Raw genomic sequence first — 23,567 nt, forward strand, 5'->3', positions numbered from 1 at the left:
GCTCAGTCGTGCATAGCATCCACGTGTTCGGTGAAAAGGGGATCCTGGTGGCTGAGCCGATACTGAGCGTTTCGACCTTTAAGGCCCCTTGGTGGAGGCAACACACTACTTTGGCCCCAGCTTCCTATACACGGCACCTCCGGCCTGACCCGACCAGGGAAAATCGGCAGCCACCTTTTCCTGTCCTCCCCTCTATCTTTCACTTTCTTATTCGTTTCTCACAACTCTCCTGTCTCCTACTCCTTGATTTTTCTTTTTTTTTTCTTAGCGGCAAGGGTTAACCTTGTGTGGCCAACTACCCGGAGTTGTGTCCTATTGGTTACAGTTGGGGTGCACAGCTGGCATGGGCAGGGCTTGCTTGCAAGTTCCGGTCCTGTCCCCTCGGGCTTCATGGTGGGTGGCTGGCATCATGGCCAAATAACATGTACTCTTCATAGCTCCACCCCTATCCAAACATGATCACACCCTGAAAAGGGTGGGGAACAAGGCAGCAGACTTTTTCCGAAAAAAATCAACATTCACCAAGTTTTGTGCCATTCATAGTTAAACAGTTGAAAAAAATGCTTGAATTCTATCCCCATTCCTTGTGCCGAAATGCTTAACAGATGCTTTGGGCCCTGTCTACAAGGTATCCTAAGTGGCCAGTGGAGACAATGCTACACCTCCGTGACAGTGTCCAGAACTCCAAAAGCTCAAACATTGTATCTATTGGTGACATCCCAGTCTCCATAACAGCACACCGATTTCTCAACACCGTCCGTGGCGTCATCTCTGAAGATGATTTCATGCATCTAATAGAAAAATGCGAGAAGGGCTCATCGACCGAAATGTCACGGATGTACACAGAATCAAAATCTGGAAGACAATAGACAGATACAATACACATAGTTCACATGTTCAATACAAGTACATTACCTTAAACCATTGAAGTCAGATATGTTAAGGGGGGAGGGTACCCTTGAGCAACAACTTTATTTCTTGAGATATCTGAATGAAATTTTCAGGGTAGGCTCATACCACAAACATTTGAAGAACTACCAAGTTTCATGGAGCTGTGTGCACTGGTTCTCAAGTTACAAGACTATATCAAGGTGGTTTACATGGGTTCCTTGGGACATATCTGGAGAACTTGCAAAATGTGCTGGCACTGTGAAATTCAGTATTATCATCCTGGATAGGTACCCCAGGGCAAGACAAGGCCCTTTTTATAAATTTCCTTGCTGAAAAATTTTGCGACAGCCCTGAATTTAGTGTCACTAATTAGGCCTGCACTAATCAAATTTTAACCGTTTGTCACAAATTCCAGACACAATATCCTGATAAAACTGGCTTGTGTTGCCCTCAGGAATTTATTCGTTTATAAAATAAAAGAAACCCCATGAAATTCTGATAAGCGGTTCCCGAGATACAGCTTGACTGAGCAGCCACATTAGGCAAAAAATTGATTATGAGAAAACTGCCTTCGAAGGCTGAGAGGACACCAACATTTTTGTTTCTCGAGATATCTTAACGAAGTTCTTAGGGTAGGCTCACAGCATGAACATTGGAAGAACTACCAAGTTTCATAGAGTTGTGCCCACTGGTTCTCAAGTAACAGGAGCATATCGAGGTTCTTTGCATGGGTTCCTTGGGAAAGGCCTGTAGAATTTGCATAGTGTGCTGGCACTGTGGTAATTCTTTGATAGGTACCTCAGGCAATGACATGGCCCTTCTAAATTTCCTTGCCAAAAAATTTTAGCACAACGCTGAATTTAGTTATTAGACATTCACTAATTAACCAAATTTTAATTACCACAAATTATAAGCACACTATCTTGAATAAATGGGCTTTCTTTGCCCTCTGAAATTTATTTACGAACAGGATAAAAAGAAAACCACAGGGAAATCTAATGAGTGATTCCTGAGATGATGCTAGAACGAGCACATACAAGGCAAAAAAACATAATTCTGAGAAAATGGCCCTCGAAAGTAGCGACATCCAAGTTTATAATGATTCTGCTTAATAGTTGGAGCTGTCTCTGTGCCCTTTGTTTATTTGCCACCTCTCAGTTTTTACCTCATTCTGTTTCCTTGCCGTCCCCATGCACGTGGCATCTTTCTCAGCAGCTTTCTCAGATGCAGTTGGCGGCGGCGCGCTTCGCCATGCGGACGGACTAGAACACTCCCATGCACCGAACGCGTGTCACGTCTTGAATTTCATTTTAGGTTTCGTGAGAAACCACGCGACGGTCGACAGGTTGCACGAAACTGTTCAAAGGGCAGAGCAATAGACCATAAAGACGGCGATTGCAAAAATAGCGAAACGCGAACACACCACACGAAGGAGAGCAAGAATGTGGAGCAGGCAACATGCAGGAGGTAGCCGGCAGAGACTTGAGCGCCTGTGTGTGCAGCAGCCAATAGCAGCCGCCCGTTCCCTCGCTTTTTCGAGGAGCCCGTGCTCTGTCCAACCGTAGCCTCCGACTTGAGATGCGGGAAACTCGAAAGCCGCCGCGAGGCCCCCAGTCAAAAGCTAGCCTTGCCTCGAGCACGCCACTGCCACCTCAGGTAGTAAAGTGCAAGAATTCACTAACAAAACAAGACCAAAATGCCTGCGCTCGGTTCAGCGTGAGAGGAATGGAGCGCGTGTGTAGTTGGGGGCATTTTCGGCGCTTGCTCGTGGCTCGGGGGGCCACTGCGGCATGTTATATATTTAATTTCCTATATTTTCACGACGAATTAGATGTTGATAGTTACAGGAAAGGTAGTTTATAACAAATACTACTGGAATACACACGTTTCCAAAAATCGACTTTTTCGCGATTTTTCGGTTTTCAAAGGTTGCGTCCCCCCTTAAGTAATAGCAAGGCACCACGTTCCGAACCCCCGAAGATGCTTCAATTGCCAGAGGTTTGGTCACAGCTCCACAGCTCACACCACGGTTGCAAAACGTGTGTGAAATGTGTGTCGAAGGATCATGTTTCAGAGAACTGCGATGATACTGCGCCGCACTGTTCAAACTATGAGGGGGAGCACGCTGCCTGCTCAAGGTCGTGCCCATCCTTGAAGGAGAAAGAAATTATAACTATAAAAACAAAGGAAAACATGAGCTTGGGAGTAGCATGAAGGTGATATGCACAGAGCTGGGGCACTTTCTTTCTTCTTAGTGCAAAAATGAATTTCGCTGATGTGGTGCATGGGCAAGGCACACCACACCAGCCTACAGCACCTGCCCAGCTCACATACAGTGAGCCTAAGGCCGGCCCACCCACGCCTCTTGTGGAATCAGTGAAAGCTGCTTTGCCACCCCCTGAAAAAGGGCCCGCCGGCTACGAAGTCGGCAGCCCGCCAGGCTTCCCTCGTTCGGGAGAAGCCCTGCCCTCTGCCTACGGGTTCTACGTGGAACTCCAGCGCCTTTAGTGAGGCGATGGACACAATTCCGACCTTTCCCCTGCTGCAGCAGTGGCAAAGGAAAAAAAATAAAATTCTAATAATTCCCAAACAAGAGGCCTAAGTTTTTAACTCATCCTCACAAATCATGATGGCATTCCTAATCTACTGGAACTGCTGTGGACTACTAACAAACTAGCGACATAACTGACATTTTAAATTCGCTTCGCCTGTAGCATTATGTCTTCAGGAGACAAACCTTGGACCTCTACACAATCGTTTTTAAGAAGTATAAATTATTCCGAAGAGACTGAGAGCAGGTGAGTAGGCTCTCTGGAGGCGTTGCTACTGTAGTCCAGATCAGTGTTGCAGCTCAAAAAATCAAAATGCAAACAAAATACGAATCAGTTACAGTCTCTTTTCTTCATTTTAAAACAATTGCTCTGTTTATCTTCCACCATGTCTCACTGTAACACTGCATGATCTAGAGAGAGAGAGAAAAACTGTTTGGTCCATTAAGGGTTTAGCGTTCAGTCTTCGTCTTCATCGCTGCAGACTCTTGACCTACAAAGCAGGGTTGGGCCCCTAGTCCAGGGCTTCACTGAGTCACGCTGCTTCGCATGCGTGCTGCACCATTGCCCTTCTAGAACAACCTTTTTAACCCTTTCGCTCTCGGGCGTTTCTGGCCGTGACACACCCCCAGTGTCGGCTTGGTTTCAGGGAATGAGCATAGCAATTTATTTTTGATTATGATTGGTATACAAATAACATAGACAATGGAATATGCACATTTCAGTGTTCTGCAGCTGTTAGTAAACTAATCATCATCAGCCTGGCTATAAATTAGGATAACATGAAAAAAAAGAACACTGCTCAATACTTCTTGAGAGAGTGGTATATCTTGAAGCATGGGTCCAGGCACAAGCCTTTGTCGCACTGAGCGCACATCACACGGGTGTCTTTCCTTTTCTTTTGCCCTCGAACAGTGTTCGCACACACGTGACACCTCCGTTGGGTGCGGCTCCCTTTGGCTTTGCTCGGAGGAACCATCTGGGGAAAGAGTCGTGCCGTGAGCCTCATCGGGTCATCACCGCTCCGTTTTCCACCTCTCCTCCTCCTCATCATCATCATCATCAGCCCTACTACACCCACTGCAGGGCAAAGGCCTCTCCCATGTCTCTCCAATTAACCCTATCCTTTGCCAGCTGCATCCACCCTTTGCCTGCAAACTTCTTAATCTCATCCGCCCATCTAACCTTCTGCCGCCCTCTCCTCTCCTTCTGCCGACCTCTCCTCCTAGCAATGCAGAACTCTTGTATCAGTTGCTACACGACATTCAAACGAAATTCACCGAATGTTTTGCGTCCACCATTTTCACGCCACAAGATGAAGGCATTTAGAAGGCACATGTCCATAATATGAAAAAAAAACTTCTTGTACCACTTGGCGCTCTTCCTAATGCTTTCAGCGAAACTCATCTTGTCCACTAATCCCATCTTCATATTGTATTGGAGAACACAGGTGGGCTTTCGCTTGTTCTCACCTGTTACCCTGTCCACCTTCCCTGTGTCTTCCAGCCGTGCATCATGCATCGACGTTAGGACATGTACATCTCTCTTGTCATGCCATTTGAGCGCAAAAAGCGTCTTGGTATGATATGACTCCACTTCCCCTTTTTTCATCTTTTTTGAGAAATTTGGAAGCCCCTTCCTGTTGGTCCAAACAGTTCCACATGTGTTGGTTTTTTTTTATCTTGAAGGCAGTTGAACAGTGCTGGACTACTGTACCAATTATCTGCAAATAGCGAATGTCCTTTTCTGAGGTAGTCTTCAAGTAGCTCTAGAACAATGGAGCCAGAAAATTCCAAATCCTTGACCATGGTCATGTTTGTCGTCGCTCCAGTGTACACAACAATTTTCAGAATGTAGCTGGTTTTGACATCGCAAAGAACAAAGAACTTGACACCAAAGCGGTGCCTGTTGCAAAAAAGCGGTTGCAAAAAAGGGTGTGTGCAACATAGGGTTTGTGCTCCAGTAGTCTTGCAAGGCATTCTTTCTTATCAGGCTCATCAGCAGAACGACCGCAAGGAAACAGTACATTTCTGCTACATCTGTCTCCACCCAAGCTCTCAGCCACGACGTGCGTGCAACTCCTTGTGCACTTGTCTTCACTTGCACAAACCGATTCGTTTCACTCATGACGTGTGAAACGATTGGCTCATCAAAAAACAGCTTGAAATAGTCACCTTCTTGTGCATCCGCTTGAACAGTTGCGCTTGCGGACGGTCCTGAACGTGACGCATCGAAGGGAAACAACGTTGGTGAGAAATCGCCTTTCTGCCACATAGTTTCCGTTTGCCGCGCACGTTTCTGGGATGATGGTTCCATCGTTTCAACATCCGAATCTGACAATGCAGAACTCGCCTCTTCCTCCGATGAGACACTGTCTGAATCCGAGCTCGGCTCGTATTCAGAATCCGAAGAGCCACCGCTCCAATGAGCAGACGAAGGTCCCGTGCGCTCAGCCATCCGGGAGTAACCGCGCACAGGGAGGGTGCGCTTTCAGTGTCCGCACAACGGAGAGAAATGGGACGCTGTGTGGTCAAGAAGACAGAGGGAGATGGAAAAAGGCTAAAACAAAGTTTGAGGGGCTTTACGTTTACTGCTGCAAGCCGGAAGCGAGGGTGCGGTGAGAGAGCGAAAGCAGCAATTGAGTCATGTGTCTGTCTCTTTTCGGAGAGGTAACGGCGCATGCCGCTGAACTTGACGCGCCGTAGCGGACACGCCAACGGAAGAAAAATAAAAACCTTCAAACCAGCGGAGATGGCAGAACAGCCCTTGAACCCATAGTCACACACGTGCGGCGCATGAACACGGAGCGACCGCGCCACTCAGAAAAGAGAGGGGGGGGGGGGGGGGGGGGGGTGGCAGTCGCTCCGTACTCTTCAATACATATACGAACACAGTGCGGGGCGAAAATATGGACTTGTAAAAAGGTTCAACAGATGGTGCGGCCAGTCCAGGAGTTCCAGCTTTGCGCTCAAGCGCGAAATTTTGAACACACGATAGAGAACGTACCGGTGCGTCAGTGACACTGTGGAGGGGGAAGCACGAAGACGTACCGGTACGTTTGGACAACGAAAGGGTTAACAGTTACCGGAACTGACATATACAAGAGACCGTATTAAAGATTTTGTTTTGTCCAACAATGTCTGCCTGCTGCATCTCGAACTCAAGCAAAAAGAGCCGTTCATATATGTCTTTTAGTTCTTCTGTCTTTACCGAGTTCAAAGTGGGATGTTCTTCGATCACCTTCCCATGGTAATCATCCTCTCCCTCAATCCTCCCTAGCAAACCGTGCCATTAGAAACTGCACTTAGCCGACTGACCGCTGTTTCAAGAAAAGGCCAGTTTGGATACTTCTGGATACTGGATATTTTCCTACGATCTCAGTATTGACGAATTAAACGAAATTTTCACTGCCTGCATCATTGCGGCTTCAGGCCTCGCTATCTGCAATCATCGGGTGTAGTACGACAAAATAATAAGGTCTAGTACACACAAGAATGCAGGAAAGCAAACAAGAGGCAAAACAAAGCCTGGGGAGTTTTCAAAGATACCCAACACACGAAAACCTAATAAATTTCAAAAAAGCAAGGGCAAAAGCATGGCACATCCGTCGAAAAAACTTCCTAAAAGAACTATGTATTGTCCCTAAATAGCTGTATCACATCCAAAGAAATGTGGGAGCAGCTTCACAAACTAAATGGTAGCTTCTCCCCTTTCATAATTTCCTTACAGCCCGTGGTACACAAACAAGTATAGAAAAGCAAGCAGTCATCTTAAGTGAATGTTATTCTCAATACATGGAATCATTTTCAAAAATGCAAAAATGCAGTGGAAAAGAAGACTTCCAACAACTGGTTGCACAAAGGAAACGTACAATGGTTTAATTACAATCCAAGAAATAAGCAGAGTTCTATACAGAACTTTGGAAAAAAGACTGCATCCAGCCCTGATAATGTATGTAACAAAATGCTGGCGCATCTTTCCCAACAGTCTGTGGAAACACTTGAAATTTTTTTAACAACATATGGCTACTCTGAAAACTGCCGCAAGCCTGGAAAAAAGCAGTTATTGTACCATGTACCATTCCTGAAACCTGGAAAGCAGCCAGCATCCGCCAGTAGTTGCAGACCAATAACCCGTACCAGCTGCCTCGCCAGATCCTTTGAAAATGTCTTAAATATAAGATTAAGTTTTGTCCATGAATCCCATGAACTTATTCACATCAATGTGGTTTTAAAAAGGCGTGCTCCACTACCAGCCACCTAGTTCGTCTTGAAAATACTATCCGAGATGCATTCATATGCAAACACTGCCTTGCTCTCTTTTTTGACCTTGGGAAGGCATACGACACATACTGGAGGTTCGGGATTCTTCAGGACCTGCCTGAGCTTAGCATCCACGGCAGGATGTTGAATTGCCTAAAAACTGTTACTCTTGCTGGCACAACTGTTAATTTTATTAGGAAAATAATCCCAAGGTCTATGTATTCAGTCTATGTAGATGATCTTCAGGTATGTTGCACATCCTCCAACATATCAACATGCGAAAGACGCATACAGCTAACGATAAACTCGCAACATAGGTGGACAGAAGGGGTTTAAGTTTTTTTCAACTGAAAACAGTGGCCTTTGTTCTCAAACAACGCTTATAAACGGATCTCACACTACATCTGAATAAAACCGAATGACCTGTAAAAAATGAGCACGAATTTCTAGGCATAACTTTTGATAAACTTGCTTTCTTGTCTCGCATAAAAGCGCTGGAAAAGAAAGCTTCCTAGTCGCTGAACATAGTCCTTTAACACAAACACTGGGGGGTCTGACGGCAAGCCTTCTACAAAATTATCGTTCATGTGGCAAGATCCTGTTTAGACTATGGTTGCATAGCATATGGTTCAGCAAGGCCATCTTACTAGCAACTAGACCCAGTGCACAATTTGTCTTTCAACTGGCACATCAAGGGCGTTACCCATAAACATTGTGTATGTAGAAACCAATGAACCACCACTTGCAGACAGAAGAAGCATGCTCATATGCTCTTACATTCAAAACATCTGTTCCGTACTGAAACATATATGTTTCCCTATAGTTATAAAGTGCCCTTGTACAACACTGTTTAACAACAAATCTCAGGCTAGCAGACCACTGCTGTTGCGATTTGAAGAGATGTTCCCAAAATCTCGGTGCAATTGACACGTACCTGGCATAGCACAAAGAATATACTCATTACTTTCATGGTACAATTTCCCCGCAGCCTGCAATTTCACTCTTGCACTCTTCTGCAAAAGCAACTCCAAAAGCATGTCATACAAGAATTCTTTGCACTCAAAGAAAAATACAGTAGTTTTACGGAATTTTATACTGATGGCTCAAAAGCACGTCTACGCATGGCGCGCAGGGGTGCGAGGCAATTGGGAGCAAACAGTAAGACTTCCACAGTGCGCATCCGTCTTCACTGCCGAATGCTACGCAGTATGTGTGTGGCCACAGAAAAAATACTAAACAAGAATCCCACAAGCAGTGTTAGTTACACAGACTCCTTAAGTGTACTTAAAGCTCCCCATTCTAGAAATGCAGTCACCCCTCTACTTGGTGACATCATGCACAGCATAGTAAGTGCCACAGTTCAAGGTCAAAACATAAAACTGTGCTGGGTCCCGAGTCATGTGGAATAAAAGGTAACGAGAGAGCAGATTTGGATGTTCCTCAAGCTTGTGGCAAGGAAATAAAGTAAACGTATCTTTTAAGGATTGCATGAACTTAGCACAATGGAAATTAATAGAAATAGTGGCAGTCAGCTTGGAACAGCGAAGTAAATAAGCTACACCTGATAAAGCCAGGTTTAGATGAATGGAAGTCGTGTACACCAGGAACACTTAAGGATTATTACCTGCCGTCTACGTATAGGCCACACACAACTTTCTATTGACAAAAAAAAAACCTGTTTGTGCAAAATGTGGAGATAAACTAACAATTTCTGGGAGTTCTTTATAGCGCTACAAAAAAACAAGGACACAGGATGAAGTACACAGGACGGGCGCTGGTCCTGCTTCACCAACTAGCCCCACAACATGTTTTGTTAAATGAACTAACGGTTAATCACATTTTATAATCATGCTTGAAACACTAAAATGTATTTTAATAGTTTTATAACAAATGCTTTCCTTTTCATCCAACACTGCTCTTATGTGATAATGCAAAGGTTAACATACGTTCTGTTTATAGCTTTTTAATAAAAAATAAGCAGGTTCTCTTGAAAAACAATTTTGATCTACTGGTTCCTTTTTATTTATTGCGATTTACCTAAGCCACTTTCTCATTCCTGAGAAGACTGAGGTCTTTATTTGATTGGTTGGGAGCCTTCAGATCCTTTGCCCAGGCAAGGACTGCTGCTTAGGTTACCCGGCCTTCTTTAAAGGTTTTACTATTATCCATTTACAAAATTTCCTCTCTCAGTACTAGGTAGAACAACCTAACTTTTTAGGTTCTCTACACCACTATGTTTCTTCAGGCACTATTAGTAAAAATCTGCAGAAAACAATTTTCCTATACCTTGAGCTCGGCGCACGATAGCCTTAGCTGCTCACGTGCCATTAAACACAATACAACTTGTTGCGGCGTTGTGCATGCTGCAGTGCAGGTGGTGGCAGCTATCTCAATTGTGCTGTCGGCATGAACGTGAAATGTTTCTCGACATTTGACTCTGAGGAATGAGACTTTCTGTAAAGATTTTTTATACGCCGTTTCATATATAACAGGCAACACTACAAAGGCTGTAGAAGTAGTGCGTCTGCGAAACCATATTACTCCGCCATGTATCATTTGTCCTTCTTGGAAGCCTCTACGAGTGTTTGGATAAAAATAAAGAGCAGTATAAAGCGAAGTGGTAGCACTGAAACTCTGAGATACTCAGTGCTTGGACCTTCTGGCTGTAATTTCCTCCGAGTGTGGGCTACTTTTTTAGGTGCGTTTGGAGTAAGGGCGATTAGCCCTGCCAGCTACGCAACAGACTGCCCATGTCATTCTTAGTTCTCGAATTCTCAGTGAGTTGGAGAGCGAAAATGTGGCAAGAGTTAAAACGAAGTCCGGCAGATTGTCATTCACAACACTTGAAGATCTGTCTCATTGAAATATGCTTGTGTTCACTTTGGTTGTAGGGCGAACTACTTTTTCGGCATGGACTTAGTTTGCACGAACAGGTGCGCTAGCTTCGGCAGCATTGCCTACTAGTTATGAGACGGAGTATAGGCGATTTCACATAGATTTATTTTTTGTTTTCGTTTCCATTCTGTATTGTCCTTTAGAGTCTTCTCGCGAAAACTGCATACAATAAAAACCAGGTTGTAACTAAATATCCCGGACTTTTTTTTAGTTTCAGTAATGCATTATAAAACTGCACAGTACTAATGATGCGCATTGTTTTTTGCAAGGTACCCCTATTGACATACAAGTATGGGACGTCCTGCCTTTGCTGCGCAAGCTTTGCAGTGCAGCTGGCAACGAGATTTCTCAAGGGGAAGCCGAGAGAATCCTCTACAGTGCGATGTTTGACTATGAGATGAAGTGCTTGTAAGTCCTTACTTATTCTGCTTGCAGTGGCCTTTGAGTGCGAGTCGCAACAGTCCCACTTGTTTCTGTATGCATAGCGTGTTTTGACCTTCTTGCTGTCTGACTTTTTTTTTTCTCACGATTATGTAACAGTAAATGCCCTTTTGCAAGCCTTTCGAAAGCTGCATCAGTTAAGGACCTTTGATATTGAGCTGTCTGTCAGGGGAAGAAGGTGCAAAGTAATAAAAAAATTTGGCTGCCAGTGTCTTAAATTCTCTAAAGGGGCACTGAGGAGAAATTGAAGTTGGCTTGTATCGTTAGAATACCAGCTCCTGTTCACAAAAACGCCACTCTTACAGAAAACAGAGCTCTTGTAAGGTAGAAAATAGCAAGAACCAAAATACAGGTATCGCCGCCACAGGCCAATCTCCCAAGTACAAGCGTTATGACGTCATAGGACAAGCGACGCCACCTTGGAGGAATTTTCCTTCCTCCATGGATGGCACGAATCTCTGAGGCTGACAAAGGAAGGTTGCGCGGTTCAGTATTGAAGTAAGTTTTGTTTTGAAACCCATAGTGCACTTTTATCCCACAAGGAAGACAGACAAAAGACAACCTGTATGTTGGAAGCAAAGAAAACCAATGCTTGGTCGCGCCACAGGCGGCCAGGAGAGTTTCGGTTTGTTATGGCGCTTCGCGTCTATGAGCTTTGCGTGCCCCATGGCGTGCCCCGTGGTTTTGTTTTTGACGCACCTCGAATTACATGCGCCGAACAGCAGAGGAACTGCATGTGCCGCTTCAAGTGCTAGTTAACTTTTGAAATAGCCTGTTAAGGCTGGTCTGATGATCACCGCCACGGTCGATGAAAAACAATGATGGCACGATGATCGGTGATCGTACAATGCAGCTAGCAGTATAAAGAGCACTTGTGTCTTCGTACGCTAGCCCGGCGAAACGTTCCCTTCTGTGCCAGTCAACTTTAATTTGATTTAATCCAATTGCAGTACACATCTAAAGGCAATATGCAAGTGGGCGAGAGAACCCGATTCATTGTGGACCCCGTACCTCCAGAAAAGCGCGGAACCCGTTAAAGCGTCGTGCGGTTTTACTTTCAAGCCGCCAACTTCACTTGCGAGCGCCCTTGAGCACCCATCCGTTTTTTGTGGGGAAAAAATAAATAAATAAATAGCCTGGCCCTTGCAATCGTGAGAAACCTCCTCGACGCTGCCTGCTGCACCGTGCAACGGCGCTTTTCAAGGAATCACAATCCATTGGCCCCAAAGTCTCGGCCAGCCTCCGATGGGCGCGACGTGCCGACCTTGTCCTCGCCCCTCACGACTCCCTGCACTGGGGTTAAGATATTTAATTAGCAATGGCTGCTCAACTGAGGAAGGGGGAAACGACCCGGCGGCGCCTAACCTAACCGTGCTCCCTCAAAGCATCGCACGCTCTGTGAGGCTGAGGTCACTGAAATGCAGGCCGGAGTTTTTTGCGAGAGCTTCGTTGGCGGGTGCGGGAACAAGATCCATCGTAAAGCTGGAAAGACGCCGGTGCAGACGTAAACCAAGCAACGGTACCGACCCCAGATAGATGCCTTCAACGTGCGGCGGCAGTAGCTTTCATTTCAGCTGCTGCTAGACCGCACCGCTAGCCACCAGAAATCACGGAGTCTGCGTTTACGTCACGTTTCACGTCACTCCGTCCTGTGACATCATAAGAGGACGCCGTGACGTCATAAGAGTGCGCACAGTTTGAATCGGAGGGCGGGAGAAACTTTATCAACTTCGAATCCAAATTTCTTTGAAATAAATGCATCTTTTGCTCCCGGACCAGCGGCAACAAAGCCATGAAATGCCGAACTATCAGATTTTGCTAACCAAAAAAAAAATATCAGAGTTCTCCTCACTGTCCCTTTAATAGAATATATTTGCTCTCAGTTGTCAAGAACTGGTTATTCCATATGCTTATGGCAACTCAGTATGAATGGTTGCACTTTTGGAGCTCACTGGCAGCACAGGATATTGGGGATTGGGTCCAAAAATCCGCCTGCTTTTTGTTCTGCAGCTTTGCCATGTAACTCTTTAATGGCTCCTTGCAGCTTTTGCTACATTAGTGAAACAATACGCTCTTGGAGGGCATTGGATGAAGGCTGTGTTGACAGAGGTACAAGGCCTGTAGGGACTTTTTTACTGGAACAGTCCACACACCCGGCTCATAGGAACTATTCCAGTTAGGAAGTCGTGAAATGATACAGTAGAACTACGCTGCTGTTTTTCATGGGGCTACCAGGAAAATTATACCAGCCAGGCAATGTAGCCAAACAATGTGTGTGGAAAAGATTGCGAGTGTTGTATGCCACATTTTCTTTATTGCTTGTAAGCGCAATATGCTTCTGGAATTTACAAGCCTTTGCAGCCGTTAAGCGTTAAGTGCTGGAGAATGCCGAGCAGTGTTGGTCAGGCACCAGTGTAGTGAAGAAAGTCCCGCTTTGGCCAGTGTGCGGTCATTGTGCCACATGCGCTAAACTTGGGCTTTCAAAAATTAGCATGCGGCTTTCGCTAATTTGAGCTACTAGTTCTTCTAAGCTAAGTTCTTCTAAGGTGAGCATCGAGGGCAACAATGAGTCACTCAAGGGCTTTCGCTTTGTCTTGACATGACTGAAATGTAGCAGACCATGTTTGAGATTTGATGCTGTGCTCACTGCCCTGGCCTTCTCCCCACTTTACTTGTTTAGGTGCTACTACCATGCGGAAATCGATAATATTCACTGTGCTCTTGGGGAGACCAGGAGGATCGGGTAAGGCATCTTTTCTTAATTTGGGTGCATGGCAGACAACAAAAATAAACTGACTTTCTCATCTAAAATTTTTACAGCGCTGAACTGGTGACGTGAGTGCCACATATATTTGGTGTAGAACTAAAGAACTTCGTGGCATTACAGCTTACCATCTAGCAGTGGCAGTACGCATGTTGATTTAATGCTCGCTGCTTGTTTAGTGACGTTAGGCCTTACACATGGCAGCTATGCTAACAATTGCCAAAATGTTAACTTTCGTCTGCTTGGTTTTAAAATTCACTCGCATCTGCTACTAACACGTAAGGCTTACTGCATGAGTTCTGCCACTCCTTCAGGTTAATGCACAAGTTGTTTTTCGCTGTCGTTTTTTGGAGGCAGATGCTTTTTTTTTTTAGTGCAAAAGCACTATTCCAACGGGTAGACCCCAAGCAAGATCTTGCGATGAGTGCGGCTTTGAGCCATCAATGCCGACGGTGATGCTATCCCACGTCGTTTACACGCCTAGTGCCCCAACTTGGCTGATACTCCCGCCCACACAATGTCACCAGTGCACTCCGCCATCTCTGCTCCCGATGTGCGAGAGCCATTGTCGTCAGGATCGCGCAAGCAACCGCTCGGTGGCGATGGACGTGCGCTGCTCGTTCCGCGTCGTTTCATGCGGTTGCCTTTGAGGCAATGTTGCCTCAATTGCTTTCGCTTGTCCCACTCTGTTTAACTACATTAAAACCCTACCATTTATGACATGAGAAACAGTATAGACCAACAGGAAAGTAACAAAACAAGGCAACATTCATGCAGTTTTTTTTTACTTGTTTAAAGAATCTAGGATAAAATTGCTTTTGCCATTGCAGGTTCAAAATGTCAAACGTCCTCCTCAGTGCCTACGAGGTTGATGAGATCATTGAGTACCAGCACTTGCCTCCACGACTGGACCCTTCGTCGAACTTCGAAGTTTCACAGATGAATGTGGTGAGTGATGGGATTTTTTTTTTAGTGCACTTCTGCCTGTAAAGTTGCCAATCAATATTTCAGACTTGGCGGGACTTTAAAAATGCTCTGAATAATCGAACAGTTTTCAAAATAATTTGTGAACTTCAAAAAGTTAACTTTGCTGCAAAAAAAAAAAAGCTTGAAAAATAATGAACTTTGCCTTTTACAGTGTTCTGTTTGCAAGTTATAATATTAGATTGTGTCTGAGCAGTCATGCTTTCATGTCCGCACCACCTCGCATACCAAACTGTAACAGGGCCGCAGATCCTGTTGCGAATGCACTGTAGTGTGCTCCCCATGCGCTCTATGTGCACTGCTAGGTGTCTGTACGAGTAAATATGGTAAGTAGTGCAAAATTGGAAACTTGATTTTGTACTTTGGTACTGTATCATCTTGACTGAGCCAAACCGTCTGCACCCCCTCCCCAATTTCTTTTTCCTTTGTGCACTTCTGGCGGCTTTCAGAGGCCGGCCCGTGCAGGATGGGGACGTCGTTTGGAGCCGCAGGCTGGTGGCGGGGATGAAGGCAGCAGCATCCCAAGGGACAGCTATGCGTCTGCACCCTTGCCCAGGGAGACTAGGCGCCCCAGTGACTACTATGGCGAAGAAGTGGTAAGTTTGAGACCCTGCTGTGGATTGGTCGTTTTCAGAGCCATTATTCTTGGCTCATGCTTAACTGGATGTGGCAGAAACTAGCTTTGAGGGCTGGTGCACTTCTCTTGCTTTAGTTTTGCTTCTTCTATTGCCTGCCACAATAGAAACGGCTCGGGTATTACACTGATATTTTTTAAGAACTGCACTTTTGCGGTGTGCTGTGATAGATATTTGTTGGTAGAAAGGGAGCTTGCTCGAAAACTAGACAGGAGTTGTTGGTTGTGGATTGGTGGGGACTGTTTTGCAGCTTTGATTGCCACTGTTCGGCCACATTTCAACACATTAGTCAATTTCAAGGCCTCAACTAGAGTAGTAGCTGTGGTTAAAAGTTGGGCCAAAGTTCAGTTGAGAAATGTCCAACCACAGTGCGACTTTGATAACACTAATGCATCTCAGTGCTTCACAGTGGGAAAGTTTTCTATCTTAACGAGCCTTCACTTTTCACAGGGCCCAACTGTGGTTGCTGCTTCTGGCCGTTTTGGCGTCTCATCCGCTTCTGCGAGCAGCAGTGCAGTGGACGACGAGTTTCCTTCGCTCTGCGACTCAATGCAGAAGTGCCAGCCTCCCAGCCGTGGAGCCAGTGGGGGCATGCTCTCGCGTGCTAGCAGCAGCATGACGTCGTACTCTGACAGGAGTGAGACTGCTAGCATTACTTCGGGTTAGTAGTGTGGCACCAGCATTGACCTCAAATTGTTTAATTACCATAAAAACCCCTGTATAATATAGGCCCGCATTTAATAAGATGTAATTTGGGGATAGCAAAGTCCAAAATCCTAAGTTTTCATTGGCATATAAAGCGTGTGATGGAAGTGCATTAAAAGTTCATTTGGACTGCATTCTGAGCTTGAGACTCGATAGGCACTATAGGAGCGTATGTGCTGCATGCTTGTGTGTGCAGCACTACCCCACACTAGTTGTCGAAAAGGGGAATGGATCTCCATTTGCCTGGTGCTGATGCTTTCCCTTTCACACCAAGAGGCTTGATCAGAAAGTTCTGTGCCGTGAAGAAAAGAGCAGCTCACACTTGGCCCAGCACTTTTGTGAGCCATGCCGTCCTTCGATGTTGTAAACTGCTGTGCCGTTTCAGGCACATGCGCGGGATAACAGCGCAGGCATCAGCATCTAGCATGTACCGATCTGGGTACTGCGCTCGTGCCTGCTCACACGTGTAGACCGGCTCCGGCATATGCGCGAAGCCATACGCCTTCTGCACGCTTTGTGTATTTGGGATGGAAGGACTAGCTTGAAGTTTTGAGTTAATGACATTCTAGTGTACAGATCTATGCCAGTTTGTCTATTTACGGTGGTGGTGTGGTGAGTGCGAGAGGCGTCTGAAAAACCAAGCAATCAGTCATGATGTATACAAAATTTCAGGTGTGCTTATAAATTTGCTCTAGGGTCATGTTGCGGTGGTGCGAAAAAGTCCAAATAGTCAAGCATGTCGCAAAAAAATCAGACCAGGGAGGAGCCTGTTCTTGAAAAGACAATTTTATTAATATACAGTCGCCGACCGATTTTTCAAACACGAACGGACCCAAAAAGTGGGCCGAATAATCGAACAGCCCGAAAAATTCGTGAAGTACAAAAAAATCACTTTATTGAGATGTGAGATGAAATCAGCTTAAAAAAGTCGCTGATTTTACCGAGTGGAAAATTTCTCTTTGCTGGTGATGATTTGCGCCAAAGTTGTGCTTTCACTGTACACTCCAAGGTCACGGCGTTTAGTTAAATACTTCCCGTGCTTCTGTGACGGACCCGGCGGCACCGGCGGGCCCATGTTGTCCACAGCCCAAGTGTGCACCACACCGCTCGTCAAACACGCACAATGATTAGGCACTTTTTGTTCAAATCAATGGAACCGCTGGCCGCAATCACAAAACAGCGAATGGATGCAACTTCGTGAAGACGGAGCGCCACTCGGTCGACGCGGTCGGAGAAACCCAAGTGACGAAATGGCGAATGGCAAACTTTATCCGCCGCCGTGGTGGTTAGGGTGCTTGTCTACTGTTCCGGAGTTCCCGGGTTCGAAACCGACCGCGGCGGCAGCGTTTCGATGGAGGCGAAACTCAAAGGCACCAGTGTGCTGTGTGACATGTGAGTGCATGTTAAAGATCCCCAGGTGGTCGAAATTATTACGGGGCATTACAGCACCTCTTTCTTCTTTCACTCCCTCCTTTATCCCTTCCCTTATGGCGCCCGGTTCAGGGACATGCGAGACAGAACCTCCACCGCTTTCTTTCCCCAAAAACCAATTTACCAATTTTCAGCGTATAAGACAAGCGATAACTGCCTGCGACTACGTTGGCGACAAAAGCAAGTTGACAGCGATGACAATCCGACTGCCACTTCGAAGTGTCAAAGATCGCAGGCAGGGACCTCTAATAGCAAAAATGAGGTACCGAAAGTATGTCAAGCCAATCCAACTGCAAAGTAAATCCGCCACAATCCAAAATGGCACCCTTTGCATCTGCGAAAAGCCGATAAGATGGCCGATTTTGGCCAGCAGGCGACTGAAATTAGTCTGAAAAACCGAACTTTAGGACTTTTAAAGTCCGAAATATCCGTCACGAATATGTATGCGCTTCTATGGGGTGACTGACGGCGCCTCATCGAAGTCCGAAATTTCCTACGAGTCCGAATTATTGGAGCCCGAATTACCCGAAAACGGTCGAGCCAGCCATCACTGCACGCAGACTCCACATTGAGCCGCAGCGCAATTTCTTCTGCTTTCGCTTTCAATATCACTCCATTCACTGGCAAATTCGCACCGCGCGCTCTTTTCACCCCAGCAAGCGAAACGTCTTCTAGGTCTTTGTGCATAGCTGTGCGCATTTTCTTCCGCTTCGCCGCAAACTCACCATCTTGCAAAGCATTAGTAATCCGCTCTTTGTCTTTCACAATACCGCTCACGGTACTTTTCGCGATGCCGAACTTGCGCAATATTTCAGTCTTTGAAAGCCGGCCGGCGTGAATTTCAGTCAAAACTTCGATCTTGTCACGAAGCTCAAGCGGCTTTTTCCAAGGTTTTGGCTGACTAGCCATACTAGCAACACGACGAACAGGGCGCACACTAAAACAAACAATGGACACCACGATGTGGCTGCGTACAGACAGGCGGGAGATCACGGAACACGGCGAGGTCATGGCGCGCACACATGCCATGAACAATCGATAGGCCTACTGCACAGTTTGCGCTGCGGCCAACAAACGCGTGAGACACGACCACACAGCATCGGTAGCACTGGCATGACGACACTGTCATGTGATCACCATTGGGAAGCAGCATTTGCTGCTTTTTCTTCTCACTTTTTTCTCTTCACCTTTTTTTTATTCTCGAGTTTTGCTGGCTTTCCGGCTGGGCTGCTCGCATGGTCTCTCTCTCTCTCTCTGTGCGCCACTTTTCCTCCCTGCCTGTGATCGTAGGAGGAGTCTGCAAATTCCGAGAACTCTGCTGACGTGACATGAATCTGCTGGCGCGATAAAGACAGATTATTGTTGGGAGTTGCTGCGGGGGGGGGGTGAGCAGCGGCAGTTCTGCTTTCGCAGAATCGCCTTTTCAACGAAGACGTGGTTACGTTGGTTAGGTCTCTGTTCCTCCCCGCGTTGCACGGAGAGTCGGCGGCGCCGAAAAACTTCTTTTCACTTTTTCTTTATTTCTTTCCGCTGAAATGCTGCTCGAATGGTCGAGTATAGCTGCATGGCTTGGGCGCGGCTAGTCGTGAAAGTTCATCTTAGCCGATTAGCGCGTGCGCAGTGTAAATCTTAAGCGGATTTTTTTTGCATTGACTCTATGGGAAACCAAACAAACGACCTCCACTGTTCATCTTAACCAAGTGTTCATCTTAAGCGAGTTCGTCTTAGCAGGAGTCTACTGTAATTTTTATTCTAGATTTTGTGTACAGCTTTCAAGAAAGGCTGCTGCAGGGAACTTACTAAAATATATGCCATTGGGTTCTCTTGAACCAAGGAACCCAATAAGGGTAAAATTATCATTTCGACTATCATAGAACGACAGTTAAAGGTTTTTGAAGTCGCTTCAAATATTCAAAGAAAAGTTTTTAAACCTGTTTCATAAGTGGTAGCTTCAATACCCTATAATTCAAGTTCTGTGATAGGCAGGAAGACAATTTTACCTTTATTGCATTCCTTTATGTCAAGAACCCATAGCATACATTTCAGCAAGTTTCCTGCTGCAAATTTTCTTCGAACCTCTTCACAAAATGCTTGCGTAACAATTGCATAAGTGCTCAAGGAATTTTTTACATGAAATTAAATGACATACTGTAGATACTCTCATAATGAACGCCCTCCCCACTTTTAATGTCCACTTTTACTTTTTTTTTTAGCCTTTAGCTTTTTTAATCAGGTTCCTCAGTTTTTGCGCTGTCTGCTCAGGCTGCCCATCGATAACATAACCACTTGTTTATCTTTTGAGGAGAGCTCCAGCCAGAGATATTTGGGGGGGGGGGGGGGGGGAGGGGGGGGGGGGGGGGAGTTGCGGCGCACTCCGCAAACTTGGCACAGCTCCAAGATGTTGTGTGCTATAAGCGAAGGCTTAAACATTGGCATTACACAGTCGGAGTTTTCCTGGGTTTTTTTAACCTCTTGTAAAAAACGTGCACATGGCCTTCAGGACCTGTGTTCAGGCTGCATAGTTGGTAATGCATTGATAGAGGTGTAGTGCAGAAATGCTAGATGTGAGGGAGGGTTATGCTATGCAAAGAATGGCATGGCTGGAACTGACAGCGATAAACGACACACAGAGCACTGTGGTTAGTGTTTCCTGGCAAGTTAACACACTACTCGCCCTTCATTTCTTTTGTCCTGTGTTTATAAACTTCGCCTCACTACTATGGAGAGGTTATGTCTCATACTCATTAGGTTTCGGCCACGTGGATTAGTACAGTCAGTCCTGGATGTAAATCGGAGTTGAAGGGGGCTGCAGGTTAGATAGAATTAACGCGGGCTTTTTAAGTGTAGCGGAGCTAAATTTTGGCATTTTATGGCCAGATAAACGAGGAAGGCATGCAGCATTAACTGTAGCTTTCTCATGCCGCTTGCGAGCTAGACTGTCCCACTTTTTGTGCAGAATCCAGCCAGCACGGAGGTGCCAGGCCAAAGTATGGGGCATCTTCTCGACTGGCTGCTCAATTTCCAGAGCATTCCACTGCCTTGCCTGAAGTGCAAGGCATTGGCCGCGGCCTGATGCTAGGTGGCACCGCGGAGGGACCACAGATCCCTAGGCAGCCACGCGTACTGCCGGCTGCCTATATTCAGCTGAGGAAGCCGGGCGACGCCAAGTTTGCCAAGGGTGAGTCTTTCCTTCGTGTGCACGCTAGCCGTGGAATGTGAAGGCACCCAAGGCGGTGCAAGTGCAGTGTGTCATGTAAAAGGCACGTGGTGACTGTAGGTGGTGTGATGTTACTGTGAACTACTGCTTGAGTGAACTCCATGAAACATGAAAAAAGGCCACTCGACTTTTCTGAATATATGAATGTGCACTGAGCTTATGCACAAATGTAGATACACCATGCATATATCATTGAGGATGCAAGCAAGCGTAACGTAGAACAAGCAACAAATTTTTTTTCTTGTCATTAGCTTTGCCTTGCAACTGTTTCTAGCATAGGAGCTGAAAGAAAATGTGCACACAGCAGCAAGGTTGACATGCAGCTGCAATCAGAATGTGATTTGCAATGCAATGCTGGCGTCAAAATAGCAAAAGTGACCAAAGCTGACTGGTTTCATAAGGTAATGTATGCTGTGCCTGTGCTGCCTAATCTTATGTGCCACTCTTGCCGGCTGATATCGGCGTCTCGGCCTTTTAGCGAGTGGGCCGGAGTACATGTATGGCACTGCGCTTGTGCACTAAACTGCTCCTAAAGTATTTAGTAGCCACTGAGTAGGATAAATTTTCATGTGCAAGAAATTACTGGACAAGGACCTCGCAGCAAAGAGGCATAATTTTGTCTATGTTAATGCTTTGCATAGCTACTGTGATTGAGGGGTCGAATCACAGCTAGGGCAGCTTAATTTCAATTTTGGTGAAAGTAAAAACGTTCCTGGGCTGGGTGACGTCCGGCACTCATTGGAAGAATTCCAACTGGTAGAAACTAGTCCCGAGCCCTCCACCAAGTGTCCCTCGTAGCTGACTTGTGCCTTTGGGGCGCTACAAATAAAAATTGCAGAAGGTGTGTTCCGAAAAGTCCGAAGCCAAAAGCATATAATGGCTTATGCAGCTGCTTTAGACGGTCATTGGATATAGTCTAGCATGTACAGTATATACCCGCGTAATGAACGCACTCTAATAATGAACCCGCCCTTCACTTTCATCCGCCAGAGTCTACTTTTTTTTTTTCAGCATTTAGCTTTTTGTAGCGGGGTCTTCTTTTCGCGCTGTCGGCAGTGCAAACCTTGGCAGCGTGCCAAGATGCTGCCCCACCCCCCATGTTGCATTTTTCTGCCAACTTGTATGTTTGCACGTGTGCGGTTGGTCAGTAAATTACGAGCACAATTTGTCGAAAATTGAAACGTAGTAGCCGGGAAATCGTGTTTTCTGGGAACGTATTAACCAGGAAAAATATAGCTTAACTCAGTGGAACATATTTAATGTCCGCGATTTTGAGCGTACTAACCGGTAGCATACTAACTGGGAACATATCAAAGAGGTTTTACTGTAATTCTGTTTTCTGGAGCAGGAGTTGTCATACCAAGTAGCTTCATCTGTCATGCTCACTCTTACCACTTGTGGCCTTGTTACTTTTTCTTCTGGGATGTGTGTAGCAGTAGTGTATTGCAGGGAGTGGGTGATAGCCCTGGAAACAGTGTAAATTTGGAATATTATCAGACTGGTTAAAGGAAAGCTGTGGGCTTTTTGTGGTGTGAAGTCCAATTTTCGTTTCTGTTTTTGGTTTGGCTTATTAGGTTTTAACATCCCAAAGCGACTCAGGCTATGAGGGACGCCGTAGTGAAGGGCTCCGGAAATTTCGACCACCTGGGGTTCTTTAACGTGCACTGACATCGCACAGCAGTGCACGTTAAACGTTTATGTTTTGTGCATGAAGCAGTGATACATGAAAATTGGGCATTTTCTTTTTTTCAGGGGCTGGAAGAGGTGCCATTTGAATTTGCCAGCGGTGCAAGTTTGTTTTTGTCTTTGATGCAGCTATGTGCTGCATGTGTTTGAAGCTTCTAACTTTACCAGCTGTTATACCATGTGCCTTTCATTTCTTTTTTTTAAAGAGTGTGGATCAACATTTAGTTGTCTGGTTGGACTGATACAAAGAGCTTGGGCTGTAGTTTTGTGTGTAGGGATTTTTTGTGTGTTTATAATGAACTCTCGAAGTTGTGACTTCATAATATTGACTATAGCTGTGCTTCTTTTCTTTTTCTGTGGTCAAGTGTGACAGTGGCTTAGGCCTCAGTTTTGAGGGGTTTTTTTCCTTCTTGTTTTGTAATCAAATGAAGTCGTTGGGTTCGGACTTATTTGGGACTTTGACTGTAGTTGTGCACCTAAGGCCCCGGTGCTGAAGTCAATGAGAAGTCTCTGTAGCTTTTCTTTGTATCATAATAAACATTTGAATCAGTGCTTCATCTTTGCCATATTTCAGTTGTGCTGATTTGTCTTTTTGTGGTCCCACATCTTAGAGATGTGCAGGGAAGTTTTGACTTCATAATATTGACTATAGCTGTGCTTCTTTTCTTTTTTTGTGGTCAAGTGTGACAGTGGCTTAGGCCTCAGTTTTGAGGGGGGTTTTTTCCTTCTTGTTTTGTAATCAAATGAAGTCGTTGGGTTCGGACTTATTTGGGACTTTGACTGTAGTTGTGCACCTAAGGCCCCGGTGCTCAAGTCAATAAAAAGTCTCTGTAGCTTTTCTTTGTATCATAATAAACATTTGAATCAGTGCTTCATCTTTGCCATATTTCAGTTGTGCTGATTTGTCTTTTTGTGGTCCCGCATCTTAGAAATGTGCAGGTGGTCAGACGACTGCCTATTGTTGCGGGAATAAACGCCCAGGGCACAGCGCCCTGGGCGGAAGAAGAGGAGGCGCGCGGAGGAGCAAGTGCGCAGAGACGAAGATAAAGATTATGGGCCGCCGGCGGGGTTCCTTGGGCTCTCTCCGACTTGTGCTTTTTATTGGGC

At 45.7% G+C, this 23,567-nt stretch overlaps 1 protein-coding gene across 1 annotated transcript in view; it reads left to right on the forward strand.

The window, feature by feature from the left end:
• LOC144093689 (protein maelstrom homolog) overlaps nucleotides 1-23,346 on the forward strand; it is a 32,278-nt gene extending 8,932 nt beyond the window's left edge. The window contains exons 7-13 of the mRNA XM_077627280.1: nucleotides 10,867-11,005; nucleotides 13,719-13,781; nucleotides 14,633-14,750; nucleotides 15,236-15,382; nucleotides 15,872-16,082; nucleotides 20,514-20,735; nucleotides 22,527-23,346. Of these exons, the coding sequence (XP_077483406.1) occupies nucleotides 10,867-11,005; nucleotides 13,719-13,781; nucleotides 14,633-14,750; nucleotides 15,236-15,382; nucleotides 15,872-16,082; nucleotides 20,514-20,735; nucleotides 22,527-22,549 (923 nt within the window). The 3' untranslated portion in view covers nucleotides 22,550-23,346. The remainder of the gene's footprint in view (nucleotides 1-10,866; nucleotides 11,006-13,718; nucleotides 13,782-14,632; nucleotides 14,751-15,235; nucleotides 15,383-15,871; nucleotides 16,083-20,513; nucleotides 20,736-22,526) is intronic.
• Nucleotides 23,347-23,567: the final 221 nt, after the last annotated feature.

The sequence above is a fragment of the Amblyomma americanum genome, chromosome 6 (genome assembly GCF_052857255.1).
Source record: "Amblyomma americanum isolate KBUSLIRL-KWMA chromosome 6, ASM5285725v1, whole genome shotgun sequence".
In the NCBI taxonomy this organism is placed as follows: Eukaryota; Metazoa; Arthropoda; class Arachnida; order Ixodida; family Ixodidae; genus Amblyomma; species Amblyomma americanum.